The sequence below is a fragment of the Eschrichtius robustus genome, chromosome 14 (assembly GCF_028021215.1).
Source record: "Eschrichtius robustus isolate mEscRob2 chromosome 14, mEscRob2.pri, whole genome shotgun sequence".
NCBI lineage: Eukaryota > Metazoa > Chordata > Mammalia > Artiodactyla > Eschrichtiidae > Eschrichtius > Eschrichtius robustus.
Window position 1 is genome coordinate 75,344,214 of NC_090837.1, and position 21,131 is coordinate 75,365,344.

At 36.8% G+C, this 21,131-nt stretch overlaps 1 protein-coding gene across 3 annotated transcripts in view; it reads right to left on the minus strand.

Annotated features, from left to right (window-relative positions):
- The window catches only part of DYM (dymeclin), a 385,877-nt gene that overhangs the window by 343,716 nt on the left and 21,030 nt on the right, over window positions 1-21,131 (minus strand). For all 3 annotated transcript variants that reach the window (XM_068563053.1, XM_068563051.1, XM_068563052.1), the window contains exon 2: window positions 20,910-21,101. In XM_068563053.1, coding sequence (XP_068419154.1) covers window positions 20,910-21,049 — 140 coding nt within the window. In that variant the 5' untranslated portion in view covers window positions 21,050-21,101. The remainder of the gene's footprint in view (window positions 1-20,909; window positions 21,102-21,131) is intronic.

Sequence of the window (21,131 nt, forward strand, 5' to 3'; positions counted from 1 at the left end):
GGCTTCTCTTGTTGCAAAGTACAGGCTCTAGGCGCGTGGGCTTCAGCAGTTGTGGCGCATGGGCTCAGTAGTTGTGGCGCACGGGCTTAGTTGTTCCGCAGCATGTGGGATCTTCCTGGACCAGGGCTCGAACCCATGTCCCCTGCATTGGCAGGTGGATTCTTAACCACTGCACCACCAGGGAAGTCCCTTATTTTACTTTTAAGCACACCGATCTCATAAGTGAATCTCAATAATGAAAGATGATAAACTCATAGTTCAAATCTTTTAATGAAAAGCAGATGGGCAGAAAGTTGTTGAGGGGAGAATCACACACAGATTTCTAAACACTGATTTGCTGAAAAATCAAAGTAGATATAATTATGAGGTTCATAAAATAAACACTGAAAATTCTTAAGCCTTTTTTTAATATAAATTTATTTATTTTATTTATTTATTTTTGGCTGTGTTGGGTCTTTATTGCTGGGCATGGGCTTTCTCTAATTGTGGCGAGTGGGGGCTGCTCTCGTTGCAGTGAGCGGGCTTCTCACTGCAGTGGCTTCTCTTGTTGCGGAGCATGGGCTCTAGACGCGCGGGCTTCAGTAGTTGTGGCTCGCGGGTTCTAGAGCGCAGGCTCACTAGTTGTGGTGCACGGGCTTAGCTGCTCTGCGGCATGTGGGATCTGCCCAGACCAGGGCTCGAACCCGTGTCCCCTGCATTGGCAGGCGGATTCTTAACCACTGCACCACCAGGGAAGCCCAATTCTTAAGTCTTTTTCACTGAAAACTCCACCATAAAATGATTTCAAAATTGACATTTTATATTAATAGTGTCATTTTCAGCCCACAACATACATTCTCTAACAAATTATATGTTTGCCAGTTTAAGACACAACATGAGTAAAATCAACACATAACCACGCAGAAAAGCATAGCAGCACTTCTAAAGACATTTTCCCCCTTACCTTAGCAAAGAGAGAATTATGGAAATCATTCACAAAACCAACAAGAATCAGCCCATTCAGTGGTTAAACTGTGGAAACGTTAATGTTTTAAAAGAGGCTATTCAAAGGAAAAAATTAAAGGATAAAAATTGCGTATAAGTTTATTATAGTAATTTTTAATGCACCAAGCAGAACAAAAAAGTATTTATATTCATGAGATTCACAGACAATCCTACAGGCTGTCATTCAACTTCCAAAATGGAAGAAACTGTAACTACTAAAATGTCAAAATTTCAGCAACTATCATGCAAGATCATACTGCATTTATTTTCTCAAGAAAGCAACAGAAAAAAATGACTTAAAAATTCAGATTCCAACCAACAAAGTGAGAAAAGGAAAGAAAGGTATACTTGGAGCAAAACTTACTTTCTCCCTTATTTTAATGCTTTAAACAATGTTAGTTACGTTTTCCCCCACTTAAGCTTTTAGTTTAAGGGAACAATCAACCCTGGGCAAACTCAAGCATCTTCTAAAATAATTTTGCATAGAAAAGTATATATAAAACAAAGGGAAATAAAGGTTTTGACTCAAGATGTAAAAGCTGAACTTCTTTTGGCCCCTCAATCTGAGAAAATAAGATGCCAAAAAATGCCTTGAATTATTTATTCCCTTAGTAAAATGGCCAAGTACACTATTTTGGTCACCATTCAAGTAAACATATGATGAAAGAATTAGAGACAGTTTAGAAAACGGTTTAGGAGTTATCCCAGGCCCACCTCAATGACAGAGCAGGTTGTTTCAACTTGAAAAGTTCTAATAAAATTGTACATAAAGTGTGCCAAAGAGAATAAAAATATAAAAGCAGAGACAAGCATCAAAAATTCAAAAAAAAAATTTTACAATCACTTCTTTCTCTCAGTTAAAAACTTGTGACCTAATTCAATCAAAGTTTCTTTTCCTGTTTCTCAGCAGGAAACAGATCAAGAAATTCTGAGGGAGACCTTCAAGATGGCGGAGGAGTAAGACGCGGAGATCACCTTCCTCCCCACAAATACATCAGAAATACATCCACATGTGGAACAACTGCTACAGAACACCTACTGAACGCTGGCAGAAGACCTCAGACCTCCCAAAAGGCAAGAAACTCCCCACGTACCTGGGTAGGGCAAAAGAAAAAAGAAAAAACAGAAACAAAAGAATAGGGACGGGACCTGCACCTCAGGGAGGGAGCTGTGAAGGAGGAAAAGCTTCCACACACTAGGAAGCCCCTTTGTGGGCGGAGACGGGGGTGCTGGGGGGGAAGCTTGGGAGCCACGGAGGAGAGCGTGATCCAGGGACAACTCCCCCGGGAGAACACGTGGCACACCTCAGGCTGCTGCAACGTCACGCCGGCCTCTGCCGCCACAAGCTCGCCCCTCATTCCGTACCCCTCCATCCCCCCGGCGTGAGTGAGCAAAAGCCCCCTAATCAGCTGCTCCTTTAACCCCATCCTGTCTGAGCGAAGAACAGACGCCCTCAGGCGACCTACACACAGAGGCGGGGCCAAATCCAAAGCTGAACCCCAGGAGCTATGCGAACATAGAAGAGAAAGGAAATCTCTCCCAGCAGCCTCGGGAGCAGCGGATTAAATCTCCACAATCAGCTTGATGTACCTGCATCTGTGGAATACCTGAATAGACAACGAATCATCCCAAATTAAGGAAGTGGACTTCGGGAGCAACTGTAGACTTGGGGTTTGCTTTCTGCATCTAATTTGTTTCTGGTTTTATGTTTATCTTAGTTTAGTAATTAGAGTTTATTATTACTGGTAAATTTGTTTATTGATTTGGTTGCTCTCTTCCTTTTTTTTTTTTAATATAGAAATAGATATATTTTTTTCCTTTTTCGCTTTTTGTGAGTGTGTATGTGTATGCTTCTTTGTGTGATTTTGTCTGTATACTTTTGCTTTTACCATCTGTCTTAGGGTTCTGTCTGTCCATTTTTTTTTTTTTGTATAGTTTTTAGCACTTGTTATCATTGGTGGATTTGTTTTTTGGTTTCATTGCTCTCTTCTTTCTTTTTTTTAAATTACTTTTTAATTTTTCTATTTGTAATAATTTTTTATTTTCTATTTTAATAACTTTATTTTATTTTTCTGTCTTTCTTTCTTTTTTTCTCCCTTTTCTGCTGAGCCATGTTGCTGACAGGGTCTTCACGCTCTGGCCGGGTGTCAGGCCTGTGCCTCTGAGGTGGGAGAGCCGAGTTGAGGACACTGGTCGACCAGAGACCTCCCGGCTCCATGTAATATCAAACAGCAGAAGCTCTCCCAGAGATCTCCATCTCAATGCTAAGACCCAGCTCCACTCAACAACCAGCAAGCTACAATGCTGGACACCCTATGCCAAACAACTAGCAAGACAGGAACACAACACCACCCATTAGCAGAGAGGCTGCCTAAAATCATAATAAGGTCACAGACACCCCAAAACACACCACCGGACATGGTCCTGCCCACCAGAAAGACAAGATCCAGCCTCATCCACCAGAACACAGGCACCAGTCCCCTTCACCAGGAAGCCTACACAACCCACTGAACCAACCTTAGTCACTGGGGGCAGACGCCAAAAACAAAGGGAACTATGAACCTGCAGCCTACAAAAAGGAGACCCCAAACACAGTAAGTTAAGCAAAATGAGAAGACAAAGAAACACACAGCAGATGAAGGAGCAAGGTAAAAACCCACCAGACCAAACAAATAAAGAGGAAACAAGCAGTCTACCTGAAAAAGAATTCAGAGTAATGACGGTAAAGATGATCCAAATTCTTGGAAATAGAATGGAGAAAATACAAGAAACATTTAACAAGGATCTAGAAGAACTAAAGAGCAAACAAACAATGATGAACACACAATAAATGAAATTCAAAATTCTCTAAAAGGAACCAATAGCAGAATAACTGAGGCAGAAGAACAGATAACTAACCTGGAAGATAAAATAGTGGAAATAACTACTGCAGAGCAGAATAAAGAAAAAAGAATGAAAAGAATTGAGGACAGTCTCAGAGACCTCTGGGACAACATTAAACACACCAACATTCGAATTATAGGGGTCCCAGAAGAAGAAGACAAAAAGAAAGGGACTGAGAAAATATTTGAAGAGATTATAGCTGAAAACTTCCCTAATATGGGAAAGGAAATAGTCAATCAACTCCAGGAAGCACAAAGTCCCACACAGGATAAATCCAAGGAGAAACACGCCAAGACACATATTAATCAAACTATCAAAAATTAAATACAAAGAAAAAATATTAAAAGCAGCAAGGGAAAAGCAACAAATAACATACAAGGACATCCCCAAAAGGTTAACAGCTGATCTTTCAGCAGAAACTCTGCAAGCCAGAAGGGAGTGGCAGGACATATTTAAAGTGATGAAAGGGAAAAACCTACAACCAAGATTACTCTACCCAGCAAGGATCTCATTCAGATTTGATGGAGAAATTAAAACCTTTACAGACAAGCAAAAGCTGAGAGAATTCAGCACCATCAAACCAGCTTTACAACAAATGCTAAAGGAACTTCTCTAGGCAGGAAACACAAGAGAAGGAAAAGACCTACAATAACAAACCCAAAACAATTAAGAAAATGGTAATAGGAACATACATATCGATAACTACCTTAAATGTAACTGGACTAAATGTTCCAACCAAAAGACACAGACTGGCTGAATGGATACAAAAAAAACCCGGTATATATGCTGTCTACAAGACACCCACTTCAGACCTAGGGACACATACAGACTGGAAGTGGGGGGATGGAAAAAGATATTCCATGCAAATGGAAATCAAAAGAAAGCTGGAGTAGCAATTCTCATATCAGACAAAATAGACTTTAAAATAAAGACTATTACAAGAGACAAAGAAGGACACTACATAATGATCAAGGGATCAATCCAAGAAGAAGATATAACAACTGTAAATATTTATGGACCCAACATAGGACCACCTCAATAGATAAGGCAAATGTTAACAGCCATAAAAGGGGAAATCGACAGTAACACAACCATAGTAGGGGATTTTAACACCCCACTTTCACCAATGGACAGATCATCCAAAATGAAAATAAAAAAGGAAACACAAGCTTTAAATGATACATTAAACAAGATGGACTTAATTGATTGGACATTCCATCCAAAAACAACAGAATACACTTTCTTCTCAAGGATTCATGGAACACTCTCCACAATAGATCATATCTTGGGTGACAAATCAAGCCTTGGTGAATTTAAGAAAATAGAAATCGTATCAAGTATCTTTTCCGACCACAACGCTATGAGACTAGATATCAATTACAGGAAAAAAAACTGTGAAAAATACAAACACATGGAGGCTAAATACACTACTAAATAACCAAGAGATCACTGAAGAAATCAAAGAGGAAATCAAAAAATACCTAGAAACAAATACAATGAAAACACGATGACCAAAAACCTATGGGATGCAGCAAAAGCAGTTCTAAGAGGGAATTTTATAGCAATACAATCCTACGTCAAGAAACAAGAAACATCTTAAATAAACAACCTAACCTTACACCTAAAGCAGTTAGAGAAAGAAGAACAAAAACACCCCAAAGTTAGCAAAAGGAAAGAAATCATAAAGATCAGATCAGAAATAAATGAAAAAGAAATGAAGGAAACAATAGCAAAGATCAATAAAACTAAAAGCTGGTTCTTTGAGAAGATGAACAAGACTGATAAACCATTAGCCAGACTCATCAAGAAAAAAAGGGAGAAGACTCAAATCAATAGAATTAGAAATGAAAAAGAGGAAGTAACAACTGCCACTGCAGAAACACAAAGGATCATGAGAGATTACTACAAGCAACTATGTGCCAATAAAATGGACAAACCGCAAGAAATGGACAAATTCTTAGAAAAGCACAACCTTCTGAGCCTGAACCAGGAAGAAATAGAAAATATAAACAGACCAATCACAAGCACTGAAATTGAGACTGTGATTAAAAATCTTCCAACAAACAAAAGCCCAGGACCAGATGGCTTCACAGGAGAATTCTATCAAACATTTAGAGAAGAGCTAACACCTATCCTTCTCAAACTCTTCCAAAATATAGCAGAGGGAGGAACACTCCCAAACTCATTCTACGAGGCCACCATCACCCTGATACCAGAAAAAGATGTCACAAAAAAAGAAAACTACAGGCCAATGTCACTGATGAATACAGATGCAAAACTCCTCAACAAAATACTAGCAAACAGAATCCAACAGCATACTAAAAGGATCATACACCATGATCAAGTGGGGTTTATCCCAGGAATGCAAGTATTCTTCAATATAGGCAAATCAATCAATGTGATACACCATATTAACAAACTGAAGGAAAAAAACCATATGATCATCTCAATAGATGCAGAAAAAGCTTTCGACAAAATTCAACACCCATTTATGGTAAAAAGCCTCCAGAAAGCAAGCATGGGGGAACTTACCTCAACATAATAAAGGCCATATGTGACAAACCCACAGCCAACATCGTTCTCACTGGTGAAAAACTGAAAGCATTTCCTCTAAGATCAGGAACAAGACAAGCATGTCCACTCTCACCACTATTATTCAACATAGTTTTGGAAGTTTTAGCCACAGCAATCAGAGAAGATAATAAATGAAAGGAATCCAAATCAGAAAAGAAGAAGTAAAGCTGTCACTGTTTGTACATGACATGACACTATACATAGAAAATCCTAAAGATGCTACCAGAAAACTACTAGAGCTAATCAATGAATTTGGTAAAGTAGCAGGATACAAAATTAATGCACAGAAATCTCTTGCATTCCTATACACTAGTGATGAAAAATCTGAAAGAGAAATTAAGGAAACACTCCCATTTACCATGGCAACAAAAAGAATAAAATACCAAGGAATAAACCTACCTAAGGAGACAAAAGACCTGTATGCAGAAAACTGTAAGACACTGATGAAAGAAATTAAAGACGATACAAACAGATGGAGAGATATACCATGTTCTTGGTTTGGAAGAATCAACATTGTGAAAATGACTATACTACCCAAAGCAATCTACAGATGCAATGCAATCCCTATCAAACTACCAATGGCATTTTTCACAGAACTAGAACAAAAAATTGCACAATTTGTATGGAAACACAAAAGACCCTGAATAGCCAAAGCAATCTTGAGAAAGACAAATGGAGCAGGAGGAATCAGGCTCCAGGGCTTCAGAGTATACTACAAAGCTACAGTAATCAAGACAGTATGGTACTGGCACAAAAACAGAAATATAGATCAATGGAACAGGATAGAAAGCCCAGAGATAAACCCACGCACATATATGGTCACCTCATCTTTGATAAAGGAGGCAAGAATATACAATGGAGAAAAGACAGCCTCTTCAATAAGTGGTGCTGGGAAAACTGGACAGCTACATGTAAAAGAATGAAATCAGAACACTCCATAACACCATACACAAAAGTAAACTCAAAATGGATTAAAGACCTAAATGTAAGGCCAGACACTATAAAACTCTTAGAGGAAAACATAGGTAGAACATTCTATGACATAAATCACGGCAAGAGCCTTTTTGACCCACCTCCTAGAGAAATGGAAATAAAAACAAATGGGAGCTAATGAAAGTTAAAAGCTTTTGTACAGCAAAAGGAAACCATAAACAAGATGAAAAGACAACCCTCAGAATGGGAGAAAATATTTGCAAATGAAGCAACTGACAGAGGATTAATCTCCAAAATTTACAAGCAGGTCACGTAGCTCAATATCAGAAAAACAAACAACCCAATCCAAAAATGGGCAGAAGACCTAAATAGACATTTCTCCAAAGAAGATATACAGATTGCCAACAAACACATGAAAAGATGCTCAACATCACTAATCATTAGAGAAATGCAAATCAAAACTACAATGAGGTATCACCTCACACCAGTCAGAATGGCCATCATCAAAAAATCTACAAACAATAAATGCTGGAGAGGGTGTGGAGAAAAGGGAACCCTCTTGCACTGTTGGTGGGAATGTAAATTGATACAGCCACTATGGAGAACAGTATGGAGGTTCCTTAAAAAACTAAAAATAGAACTACCATACGACCCAGCAATCCCACTACTGGGCATGTACCCTGAGGAAACCATAATTCTAAAAGAGTCATGTACCACAATGTTCATCGCAACAGTATTTACAATAGCCAGGACATGGAAGCAACCTAAGTGTCCATCAACAGATAAATGGATAAAGAAGATGTGGCACATATATACAATGGAATATTACTCAGCCATAAAAAGAAATGAAATTGAGTTATTTGTAGTGAGGTGGATGGACCTAGAGTCTATCATATAGAGTGTAGTAAGTCAGAAAGAGAAAAACGAATACCACATGCTAACACATATATATGGAATCTAAAAAAAATGGTTCTGAAGAACCTAGGGGCAGGACAGAAATAAAGACACAGACGTAGAGAATGGACTTGAGGACACAGGGAGGCGGAATGGTTAGCTGGCACAAAGCGAGACAGTGGCATGGACATATATACATTACCAAATGTAAAACAGATAGCTAGTGGGAAGCAGCCACATAGCTCAGGGAGATCAGCTCGGTGCTTTGTGACCACCTAGAGGGGTGCAATAAGGAGGATGGGAGGGAGACGCAAGAGGGAGGAGATATGGGGAGATATATATATATATATATATATATGTATAGCTGATTCACTTTGTTATAAAGCAGAAACTAACACACCATTGTAAAGCAATTATACTCTAATAAAGATGTTTAAAAAAAAAAGAAACTCTGAGGAAGGATTATTCTGGCAACTCCCCTTAAACAGAGAAGACACAAGGCAAGGTTAAAACATGGGACAGATTATACATCAACTTGCCTATATTAATTGTAAATAATATATTTATTACATGTACATTGTAAATAATGGCACTCAAACATAAAGTATGTGTTATTATCACCCTCACTTTGAAAGTGCTTGAAAATGTGAATATATAGATCTGGTGATTCTTTTCTCAAAGATAAGCATGTATAATTTAATGTTGCATCTCTTTAGCCATTATTTGATACTCAGTCAGTGATTGGTCTATGCTTCCAAATGGAGACTGTGTAGCATAATGACCAACAGAATTCATCTCTGGAGCTAACATAAACCTGGTTTGAATCTGGTCCATGGAAGCTACTAGCCATGTGACCTCAGAAAACCTCCCCAGGCCTCTTTTCTCACATACAGGAATAATAACAGTACCAACCCCACAGACTTGATGTGAGAACTAAATGAGGAAATGAGTCTTCGAAATGAGCCCAGCACCGGCACACAGTAAGTGCTCAATAAATAACTGCTAAATTAACGCTGCTGTTTACATTAGCCAAGCCTCTTAGCAGAACGAACGTATTCTTTAGAATGCAAGGAGGATCCCTGAAAAAAAAATCAGAGTGGTAACTGGAACCTAACAATGCTGAAGAGAAATGAAAGGCATTTATTTAAAAGAATTTATAAGAAAGTACAACAAACTGAAGTTTAAAAAACATTATGTGATGTGGGAAATACATACAGTGGATATTTTTCAGCCTAAAAAGGAAGGAAATTCTGATATGTGCTACAACATGGATGCAACTTGAAAATACTATGCTAAGTGAAACAGGCCAGACACAAAAAGATAAATATTAAACGATTCCATTTATATGAGGTACCTAGAATAGGCAAATTCATAGAGATGGAAAGTAGAGTAGAGGTTACCATGGGCTGGAAAGTGGGGGGAATAGGGAGTTACTGTTTAATGGGTACAGAATTTCGGTTTGAGATAATGAAAAAGTTCTGGAAATGAGAGTCGTGATGACTGTAAAACACTGGGAACGTACTTAATGCCACTGAACTATACACTTAAAAATGGCTAAAATGATAAATTTTATGTTATGTAAATTATACCACAATAAAACAAACTATGTGAGTAAAATCTTTCCATATTATAGGAGAGTAAGTAAATTACAGCAGACTAAATTCCCCAAATACCAACATTAAAGCATGCTCGTCTCTGCAATACCACACTTCATAAAAAATCTTTACCATGGCCCAAAATCCCTATGTAATTTGTTTCCTTGCTCACTGTTCTGCCACACTGGCTTTTTTGCTACTTCTCTAACATGCAGAACTTATTCCTGCTTCAAATCCTTTACATTTGCTGTTTCCTCTACCTGGTGGAATACTCTTTCCCCAGAACATGCAGGGCTCCCTGATTTCACTAATGTCTGCTTAAATGCCGCTACCCCAGAGACCCTCTAGCTAAAGAAATTTCCCTCTGGTATTTGTTCTCATTCTATCACTCTTCATGACCTCGCTCTGCTTTATTTTTCAAAAATGACTTTATGTATTTATTTCTTTACTTGTTTATTGCCCATTCCTCCACTAAAATATAAGCTGCTTGAGAGCGGGGACCTTGCCCCTCATGTTCACTACAATGTTTCCAGCCCTTAAAAACAGTGCCTAACAAATGGGAGGCATTCAATAACCATTTTTTGGTAAATACATCTTAAAATATTCACATTTACAAAAAATGAAATATATCAAATACATTAATTTTTACAAGTTACATAACAGTAATACAGTACAATCACATATTTATGGGGGGGAGGGAGACATAAATACACATGTCTATTATTAGGAATGTCCATTAAAAAAAAAGTATGGAAAAACATATACCAAAATATCAACAGTGGTTATCTCTATACGATGATAACACATGACAATCTTCCCTTTTGTTTCTGTATTTTCTAACTTTTATACAATGAAAGATTTCTGTGATTTAAAAAGAAAAAAAAAAAGGACTATTTTACCAGCAATTCAACTACCAAGAACTCACTCCAGTTGTATAGTTAAGGATATGCACAAAGACTTGGCTACAAGGAATTTCAGCATAGTTTTTTATATACAATCAGGAAAAATAAGAAACAAGCAAAATGTTCAACGATATAACTTATGGACATCTAAAAGACAGAACATTCTACAACCATTTAAAATTATGTTGTATGAACACAATGACATGAGGAATATGTGAGTTAAATAAAAAATGTGTGGAATATGATGCAAACATTTTTAAATGAGAGAGAACTGACAAGATATACACCAAAAAGTTAACAAAGGTTACTTCTGATTAGTGTTATGTTTATCATTTTTACCTTCCTTGAGCTTTTCTGTATTTAAAGGTACTAAAGATGAACACACATGAATTTGCAACTGAGAAAAATGAGTTTAGTGATTGTGTGACTGTACCAAAAGCTGCCTCTTGCCTTATTTGAGCACCATCTAGTGCTCAGTACACATAATACAATTCTCACTATGCAGTAAAGGCTTCTAAAAAGTAGCCTTTATAAAAAGGACATGGAGTCTGCACAGAGACAAGTATTACTATAGTCAGTGTTTGGCCTAATTTTTAAAACAGCTGAACAATTAATTCAAGAGTCATAGGATTTTCAATCAGAGGATAAAGCAGTCATCAGAAAATTGGTTAAATTTCTGCTACTTATTTTCAACCCTCAAATATTTTAGACTAACTCTCAAGACAGAGCCCTTGCACTTTTTTAAATTAATGGGTATTTATTCCTTGAAAGAAGAGGAAAGTCAGACACCTTACGTGCATTATGGTGTTTTATCCTCCCCACAAATCTATATACATGGCAGGTAATATTATTTCCATTTTACAGAAGCGTCAACAGGCTCGGTGAGAATTAAGTAAGCTTGCCTAAATTCACAGAGGTAATAAGCAGTAGAGCTGAGATGCAAGACAAAGTCAGTCTGGCTCCAAAATCTATGCTCCCCCTACCATGTTCTACTGTCTCCATTCTCTACACTTTGCCCAAAATCACCACACCTTTTGGCAAACTGATTCTCATTCTTGGTAAGCACACAAGCTGTCATTACATTGCTCAGCACTGCTCTCAAATCTAGAATTCTAAGCTCCTTAATTATTAATGCTCAAGTCAAATATCAATTTAAAATAAAAGAGCTTTTAACAAATAGTGGCTGGAGGACTTCCCATTTCCTGAACAGGCAAAGAAATTCAGACCTTCATTACATGGTGGTTATGTCACTGCAGCTGCCTCCCATCTGGTTTCCCTTCCTGAGTTTCTCCTCTTTCCTCCTCTTTCCAATCTACCACTCACTCCACCCCAAAAGTAAACTCCTTAAAACAATGCTTTCACCAAATCCACTTAACAAGAACCCACAAGGAATCAATTCTAATCCTCAGCTTTCTAACCAGTGTGCCAAAAATGGGCAAGTGGACAGATTGCGATTTTCCCATTCAGTCCCCTGTGGTCAGAACCTCTGCACCCTCAGAGCCTCCAGGCCACCACATACATCTGACCAGCCTTATCAGTTTCCAAACAAACAAAAGACCCAAAAAAACCAAGAAATATGTTGGGAAGCACTTTCAGTGTTCCATAAAATCTGTTCCTGACCTATTACACTTGTTTCTCATGCTCTACCAACACAAACTGGAAGAATTAATGGAAGTCATTTGGCCATACTTTACTCACAGGACAGAAGTCACTTCTACCATACATATAAGGCTACTGCCATATTATATGTAATGGGTTACGTATAAGGCTATTGCTGTATTATTCAATATATGTAACAGGAAAACACTGGAGGCAATCCAAATGGTAAAAGTAAATGGCTACAGGGCTTCCCTGGTGGCGCAGTGGTTGAGAATCTGCCTGCCAATGCGCGGGACACGGGTTCGAGCCCTGGTCTGGGAAGATCCCACATGCTGCGGAGCAACTAGGCCCGTGAGCCACAGCTACTGAGCCTGCGCGTCTGGAGCTTGTGCTCCACCACAAGAGAGGCCGCGACAGTGAGAGGCCCGCACACCGTGATGAAGAGTGGCCCCCGCTCGCCGCAACTGGAGGAAGCCCTCGCATAGAAAACGAAGACCCAACACAGCCAAAAATAAATAAATAAATAAATAAATAAAATAAAATAAAAAAAAGTAAATGGCTATATGAATTCTGATATGTTCAGCAGTCGACAGACACTTCGGTTTCTTCCATATCTTGGCTGTTGTAAATATGCTGCAATGAACATGGGGGTGCATGTATCTCTTCTAACTAGTGTTTTCACTTTCTTTGGAAAAATACCCAGAAGGGAAATAGGTAGTTCTATGTCTACTTTTTGAGGAACCTCCATACTGTTTTCCATAGTGACCATACCAACATACATTCCTGCCAACGGGGCACAAGCGTTTCCTCTTCTCCACATCCTCACCAACACGTATTTGTCTTTTTGATGACAGCCATTCTGACAGATGTGAGGGGGTATCTCATTGTGGTTTTAATTTGCATTGTGCTTTTAATTTGCATTTCCCTGATGATTAGTGGTACTGAATATCCTTTCATGTGTCTGATGGCTAGCTGTATGTCTTCTTTGGAAAAATGTGTATTCAGGTTCTCTACCCATTTTTAAATCCAGTTATTTGTTTTTTTGATGTTGAGTTGTATGAGTTCTTTGTTCATTTTGGATATTAAACCCTTATCTGATATATCATTTGTAAATATCTTCTCCCATTCAGTAGACTGACTGCCTTTTCATTTTCTCAATAGTTTCCATTGCTATGCAAAAGCTTTTTAGTTTGATGTAGTCCCATTTGCTTATTTGTGCTTTTGTTTCCCCTGCCTGAGGAGACATCTCCAAAAAATATTGCTAAGAGCAGTGTCAAAGAGCATATACTACCCATGTTATCTTCTAGGAGTTTTATGGTTTCAGGCCTTACATTAAATCTTTAATCCATTTTGAGTTTATTTTTGTATGTGGTGTTAAAGAATGTTCTAATTTTATTCTTTTACATGGAGCTGTCCAGTTTTCCCAGCACCACTTACTGAAGAGATTGTCCTTTCTCCATTGTATATTCTTGCCTCCTTTGTTGTAGACTAATTGATCATAAGTGTGTGGGTTTATTTCTAGGCTCTCAATTCTGTTCCATTGATCTGTGTCTGTTTTTGTGCCAGTACCATGCTATTTTGATTACTGCAGCTTTGTAGTATAGTTTGAAATCAGGGAGTGTGTTATCTCCAGCTTTGTTCTTCTTTCTCAAGATTTTTTTGGCTATTCAGGGTCTTGTGTGTTTCCACACAAATTTTAGAATTATTTGCTCTAGTTACGTGAAAAACACCATTGGTATTTTGATAAGGATTGCACTAAATCTGTAGATTGCCTTTGGGAGTATGGTCATTTTAACAACATTAATTCTTCCAATCCATAGCAGGATATACCTTTCCATTTGTTTGTGTTGTCTTCCATTTCTTTCATCAATGTCTGACAGTTTTCTGAGTATAGGTCTTTTACCTCCTTGTTTAGATTTATCCCCAAGTATTTTTTTTGATGCAATTGTAAATAGGATTATTTTCTTAATTTCTATTTGATAGTTCATTGTTAGTTCAAACACAACAGATTTCTGTATATTAGTTTTGTAACCTGCAGCTTTACTGAACTCATTTATTAGTTCTAATAGTTTTTTGGTTGTATCTTTAGAATTTTCTATACATAGTATCAATGTCATCTGCAAACAGTGACAGTTCTACTTCTTCCTTTCCAATGTGGATTCCTTTTATTTCTTTTTCTTGTATGACTTCTCTGGCTAGGACTTCCAATACTCTGTTGAATAAAAGTGGCAAGAGTGGGCATCCTTTTCTTGTTCCTGATCTTATAGCAAATGCTTTCAATTTTTCACCATTGAGTATGATGTTAGATGTGGGCTTGTCATATATTAAGCTGAGTTATGTTCCCTCTATACCTACGTTTTGTTGAGAGTTTTTATCATAAATGGATGTTGAATTTTGTCAATTTTTCTGCATCTACTGAGATGATCATATGATTTAGTCTTCAATATGTTAATGTGGTGTATCATATTGATTTGCAGATACTGAACCATCATCCTTGCATCCCTGGGATGAATTTCAATTGATCATGGTGTATGATCCTTTTAATGTACTGTTGAATTCAGTTTGCTAATATTTTGTTGAGAAATTTTGCATCAGTGATATTGGCCTGTAATTTTCTTTTTCTTGTGGTCTTTTCTGGTTTTGGTATCTGGGTGACACTGGTCTCACAGAATGAGTTCAGCAGCATTTCTCTGCCATTTTTTGGAATAGCTTGAGAAGGATAGGTGTTATTTCTTCCTTAAATGTTTAGTAGAATTCATCTGTGAAGCCATCTGGTCCTGGACTTTTGTTTGTTGGCAGTTTTTGGATTACTGATTCAATTTCATTACTGGTAACTGGTCTGCTCGTATTTTCTATTTACTCCTAATTCAGTCTTGGAAGACTGTACATCCTAGGAATTAATCCATTTCTTCTAGGTTGTCCATTATACTGGCATATAATTGTTCATAGTAATCTCTTATGATCCTTTGTATTTCTGTGCTGTCAGTTGTAACTGCCCTTTCATTTCTAATTTATATGGGCCCTCTCTTTTTCTTGATGAGTCTGGCTAAAGGTTTATCCATTTTGTTTATCTTTTCAAAGAATCAGCTCTTAGTTTCATTGATCTTTTCTATTGTTCTTCTAGCCTCTACTTCATTTACTTCTGACCTGGTCTTTGTTATTTCTTTCCTTCTACTAACCTTGGGTTTTGCTTCTTTTTATAGTTCCTTTAGACATAAGGTTAGATTGTTTGAGATTTTTCTTGTTTCCTGGGGTAGGCTTGTATCTCTATAAACTTCCTTCTTAGAACTGCTTTTGCTACACCCCATAGATTTTGGATCATTGTGTTTCTGTTTTCATTTGTCTCCAGGTTCTTTTTTTCCTCTTTGAAATCTTCAGTGACCCAACAGTTGTTTAGTAGCATACTGTTTACCCTCCACACGTTTGGGGTTTTCTGCAGTTGTTTTTTTTTCTTGTAACTGATCTCTAGTCTCATATTGCCATGGTTATAAAAGATGCTTGATATGATTTCAATCTTCTTAAATTTACTGAGACCTGTTTTGTGCCCTAGCATGTGATCTATCCTAGAGAATGGCCCATGTGCACTTGAAGGTGTATTCTCATGCTTTCGGATGGAATATATATAATAAACATGTATCATCTGGTCTGTCATTTGAACCAGAGTTTCCTTACTGATTTTCTGTCTGGATGATCTGTCCATTGATGTAAGTGGGGTGTTAAAGTCCCCCACTATTGCTGTGTTCCTGTCAATTTTTCCCTTTATGTTTGTTAATTGCTTTATGTATTTAGGCGTTCCTATATTGGGCACATATATATATATTTACAATTGTATATCTTCTGGTTGTATTGATTCTTTGATCATTATGTAACGTCCTTGTCTCTTGTTACAGTCTGTTTCAAAAGTCTATTTTGTCTGATATAAGTACTGCTACCCCTGCTTTCTTTTTGTTTCCATTTGCATGGGATAACTTTTCCATCCTCTCACTTTCAGTCTGTGTCTTTAGATCTGAAGTGAGTCTCTTGTAGGCAGCATATAGATGGGTCTTGCTTTTGTATCCCTTCAGCCACTCTATGTCTTTTGATTGGATCATTTAGTCTATTTACATTTAAAGTAATTATTGATAGGTATGTACTTATTGCTATTTTGTTAATCATTTTCTGGTTGTTTTTGTAGTTTTTGTTCCTTTCTTCTACCTTTAGTGTTATGTTTGGATTCCTTTCTCTTTTTTCGTGTGCATCTATTATAGATTTTTGGTTTGTGGCTACCATGAGGTTTATATATAACTATACATATAAACTATATATATGTGTATATATATATATATGTGTATATATATATATATACACACACATATATATATATATATACACATATATATATAGTTTAGTGTTTTGACATCACATTTAACACCTTTTTGTTTCATGTATCCCTTAACTACTTATTGTGGATATAGATGATTTTACTACCTTTGTCTTCAGCACAGTTTTGTTTTTTGGTTTTGCTGCTATATTTAGTATGAAATCAGTCATATAAGTAATTTTTAAACATTTTATTAAGACAAATAAACAGTATATTACTTAAACTTTACTCTTGAATTAATATTTATTTATCTATCTATTTATTTATTTATGGCTGCGTTGGGTCTTCATTGCTGCACACAGGCTTTCTCTAATTGCAGCCAGTGGGGGCTTCTCTTGTTGTGGAGCATGGGCTCTAGGCACGCAGGATTCAGTAGTTGTGGCTCAAGGGCTCTAGAGCGCAGGCTCAGTAGCTGTAGTACACAGGCTTAGTTACTCCACGGCATGTGGGATCTTCCCAGACCAGGGCTTGAACCTGTGTCCCCTGCATTGGCGGGTAGATTCTTAACCACTGTGCCACCAGGGAAGTCCCTACTCTTGAATTAATCCTGATTTTATTTCAGACCCTTGTTTCACAAGGAATTTTAATAAGGTGAAAAGTTAAAAACTATTGAAGAATCTAAAGATTTTTCAACCATGCCTGGAAACTATAACAAAATCTGGTTATTCTAGTGCCAAAAAACAGTTTATAGTAAGGAAGGATTAGATTAGTCCTGAAGGACTTAGTGCTTCTAAAAAAACTGGCAGCCATCAATTTTTGGCTGCACTTTTTGGATCCCATATGGGAAGACAGCCCATATGGGATCCAAGGAATTCCAGGAGTGAGCAATCTCAGAAATGTCTGGATTCAGAGTCTTCCCTAAAGATATTCCTCTTAGTCTTGAATAATTCATAAACTAGGTAATTCCATCCCTGACTGTCAATGAGGTGGTGGCACCTTCCACCTCAAGGCCTGCTCAATGTCAAGGTTCACACATCAAATACCAGACTGAGGAGCTGGGGCGGGCCTCAAACAAAGTGACAAAAGTGCCAAAAGCATATGTACCACCACAAACAAAGCTTCTCTGGATATTCTGAATAGCCACCCATTCCCCCCCCACAATGTGCAGTTTACTCATTTTACAGCTTTTTACACTTTCTAAGATTCCTTTATACTTTTCTCTATAAACTAGGATGAATTAAGAAAAGAAATGACATCAAAAAGAATAAACACATGAGAACAGCAAAGGATCTTTGAGAAAAAGCAGTAATCAGCAAAACAAACTATAAAGTCATAATAATTCAAACTGCAAGGCACCAGCACAAGTATGGAAAACTTAGAAAGTAAGAAATAGACAAAAATGGCTAACAACTTATTCCCATCATTATTTCTTGAGAAGTTCATCCTTTCCCCAATGCTCTGAATTGCCAGCTTTGCATAAATCAAGTACACACACACACACACACACACACACACACACACACACACAATCTTCCTTCCCTTCTTCAGAGTACTTTAGCTATTATTAGTTTTGTTCTTTCCCATTCAAATTTTAGAATGAGCTTATCAAGATCTCCTCACCCACCCCCCCCAAAAAAGCTGTTGGAATTTTAATTGGAATTGCTTTCAATCTACAGGTCAATTTGGAAAGAACTGACACTTTTACAATTCTTAATCCTTGAACATGGTATACATCACCATTTAGTTAAGTCTTCTTTAATGTCTTTTGGAAGAGCATATATAGATTGTACTACAGTTTACATAAGTGAAAAGAAAATTTATTTTGGATAATAAATAATTTTCTCTTTATATGCCCTTTTTTCTCTAAGTCTTATTACTACATGAGCAGTGATACTCAATGACAATTCCTTAAAGATGAACGAAATGGTTTCAAAACTTGATGATGCTACAGCTCATCTCCAGTTTGACCTCTCCCACCAATCCACAACCACCTTTAATTTTCCAAGGATCTCAGAAGCAGTAGTATGTATCCACTTCCCATAATATACAACTAACCCACATTATCACAAAAACTGCAAACTAAGCCAACCTTGTAAGGTCCAATCCGACTATACCCGAAAGTCAGAAATTAAAATGTATTGCCAAAATGTATAAACAATTCACAAAAAGGAAATACCAATAATCCTTAATCCTTAAACATATAAAAATAAACATAACCTTGATTGTTAAAGGACCACAACACACATACATACACATATATTTTATTTACATATATCAATATTTATATATTTTTTTAATTCATACTCAAAAGAGAGAGATAGCCCTTCCAACCCTGGGGTCAGGGGAAAGGGGAAATACAGACTTATTTGTCACTATTACACTATTTTCGTTACTGAAAATCAGTAGAGGAAAAAAATTAAGTGTTTACCCTTATAAATAATGTAGTAAAAACTGTTTTACATATCCTAATTCATGAAAGCACTCTTTCACAGGAGAATTCCAGTTAATAAATGTACAAGAAATGACCAAATTAGAAATACTACCATTTTGGAGTCTCTTATGAAACAGGTGATTCAGACCAAAATCATCAATGGATGCTAAAACACACTCAAATCTCTGATCAGTCTTAGCATGATAACTGATATAAACCCACACATTTTCTGTAACCTAATGAAATACAACATAAGGTACCTAGCATCACTTATGAAATACTCTTACCAAAAATGTTTAACCCAAATTTTATCAAGCCTTTAAATCTGATGTCCAATTTACAGAAAATACTGTAAATAAAAAAACAAAATATGAGAAGCAATCAGGTAGGTCTCGATGGTGCAACATTCTACAGAAAAACTGACCCAGTTTGTTAAAAGAAAAAAAAAAGTAACAGCATAGGGAAAAAAATAGTGGCAGGAGTTGGGGAGTACATACCTCTATTCGAGATTAAAGACATTTAAGAAATGTAACTACCTTATTGCAATGTATTGCAATGCAATGTATACACCTTATTTATTTCCTAACTGTAACAAATGAACTACAAAACAACTAGGGAAATTTGAAAATGGACTGGGTAAGAGGAATTATTGTTAACTTTGTAAGGTGTGATAATGGTATTACAGTTATAAAAGAAAATGTCCATATTTTAATTTACTTTAAAAAAACCCTAAAAAACAGATGAAATAAATATGGAAATAATCCAAATGGCTATTAACTGATGAATGGATAAACAAAAGATGGTATATTCATACAAAGGAATCTCACTCAGAAATAAAAAGGAATGAAATATTGATACATGCTATAACATAGCATACTCAAAGATTCCAGGGACTAGGACACAGGTATCTTTAGGGGGCCATTATTCAGTCTATCATAATAAAGCTGTTAAAAACAAATAAATAAAAATGTTTAAAATCTACATACTGAGTAATGGGAATTCAATATTCTAGTCACTCTACATAATTATATGTCTGTCAGTTTTTATAATAAAGAGTTAAAAATGAGATATTGGTTTTCACCTACCAAATTGACAAAGGCCAAAGAGTCTAAAAATGCATTAAATTGACAAAGGGGTGGGGAAGCAGACCTTCTCATACATTGCTGGTAGGAGTATAAATTGGTACAACTTCCATGGAGCAGTTTGGCAAATTACAAATGCACATATACTTTGACCCAGAAATTCTACTTGGAGGAATTTATACTGGAGATTTATTTGTATGCTTGAGAAATTATGTATGCAGCATTATCTGTTATAACAAGAAATTGGAAACAATCTAAATGTCCACCAATAAAAAAACAATTTCATATAATCTATGCACACTCTGCAGTCATTTAAAAGAATAAGGCAGTTGCATATATGCATATACATATGTTTTACTTAACTGTGGGGAAAAAAAGCAAGGGACAGCAAGCAAAAACGAAAAAGCAAGGTATGTGTAGTATGCTACCATTTGTGGTTAAACAGTTTTGTAAAACTACATGAAATAATATGGTTTTACTATCTCTGGAAGCATTCAAAAGAAACTGCTACCAGGAATTATCTCTGGGCAAGGGAGGTGGCTGAGTGGGGGAAAGGAAAGAGAAAAACTTATTTCCTCCTTTTCATACCTTTTGGATTTTCTACTGGTACCTGTACAACAAATGGAGGGACAGACTGATCATTAAAATAAAAAAAATTTTTTTTAAGTCAGCATACCACACAAGCTTATGTGGTCCTTGAAACAAATTTTCAGTCTCCAAGTAACCTCTTACCTGCTAGTGGGTGCAGGGAAAGAAAATGACAGTAGCTGATTCCAGAACGGGTCATTCTCAGAGACAGATTCTGTGCCTGATAACTTTTTTAAGTACTCATTTTTAGGAAGATCACCAATTCTGCTGCTATTCGATCCCATCTTTTAATCTGGTAGATAACTTGTCCTTAAACCTTCATTTCCACAAGACAACCTATAAAGAATGAAAAGAAATTTCAAACGT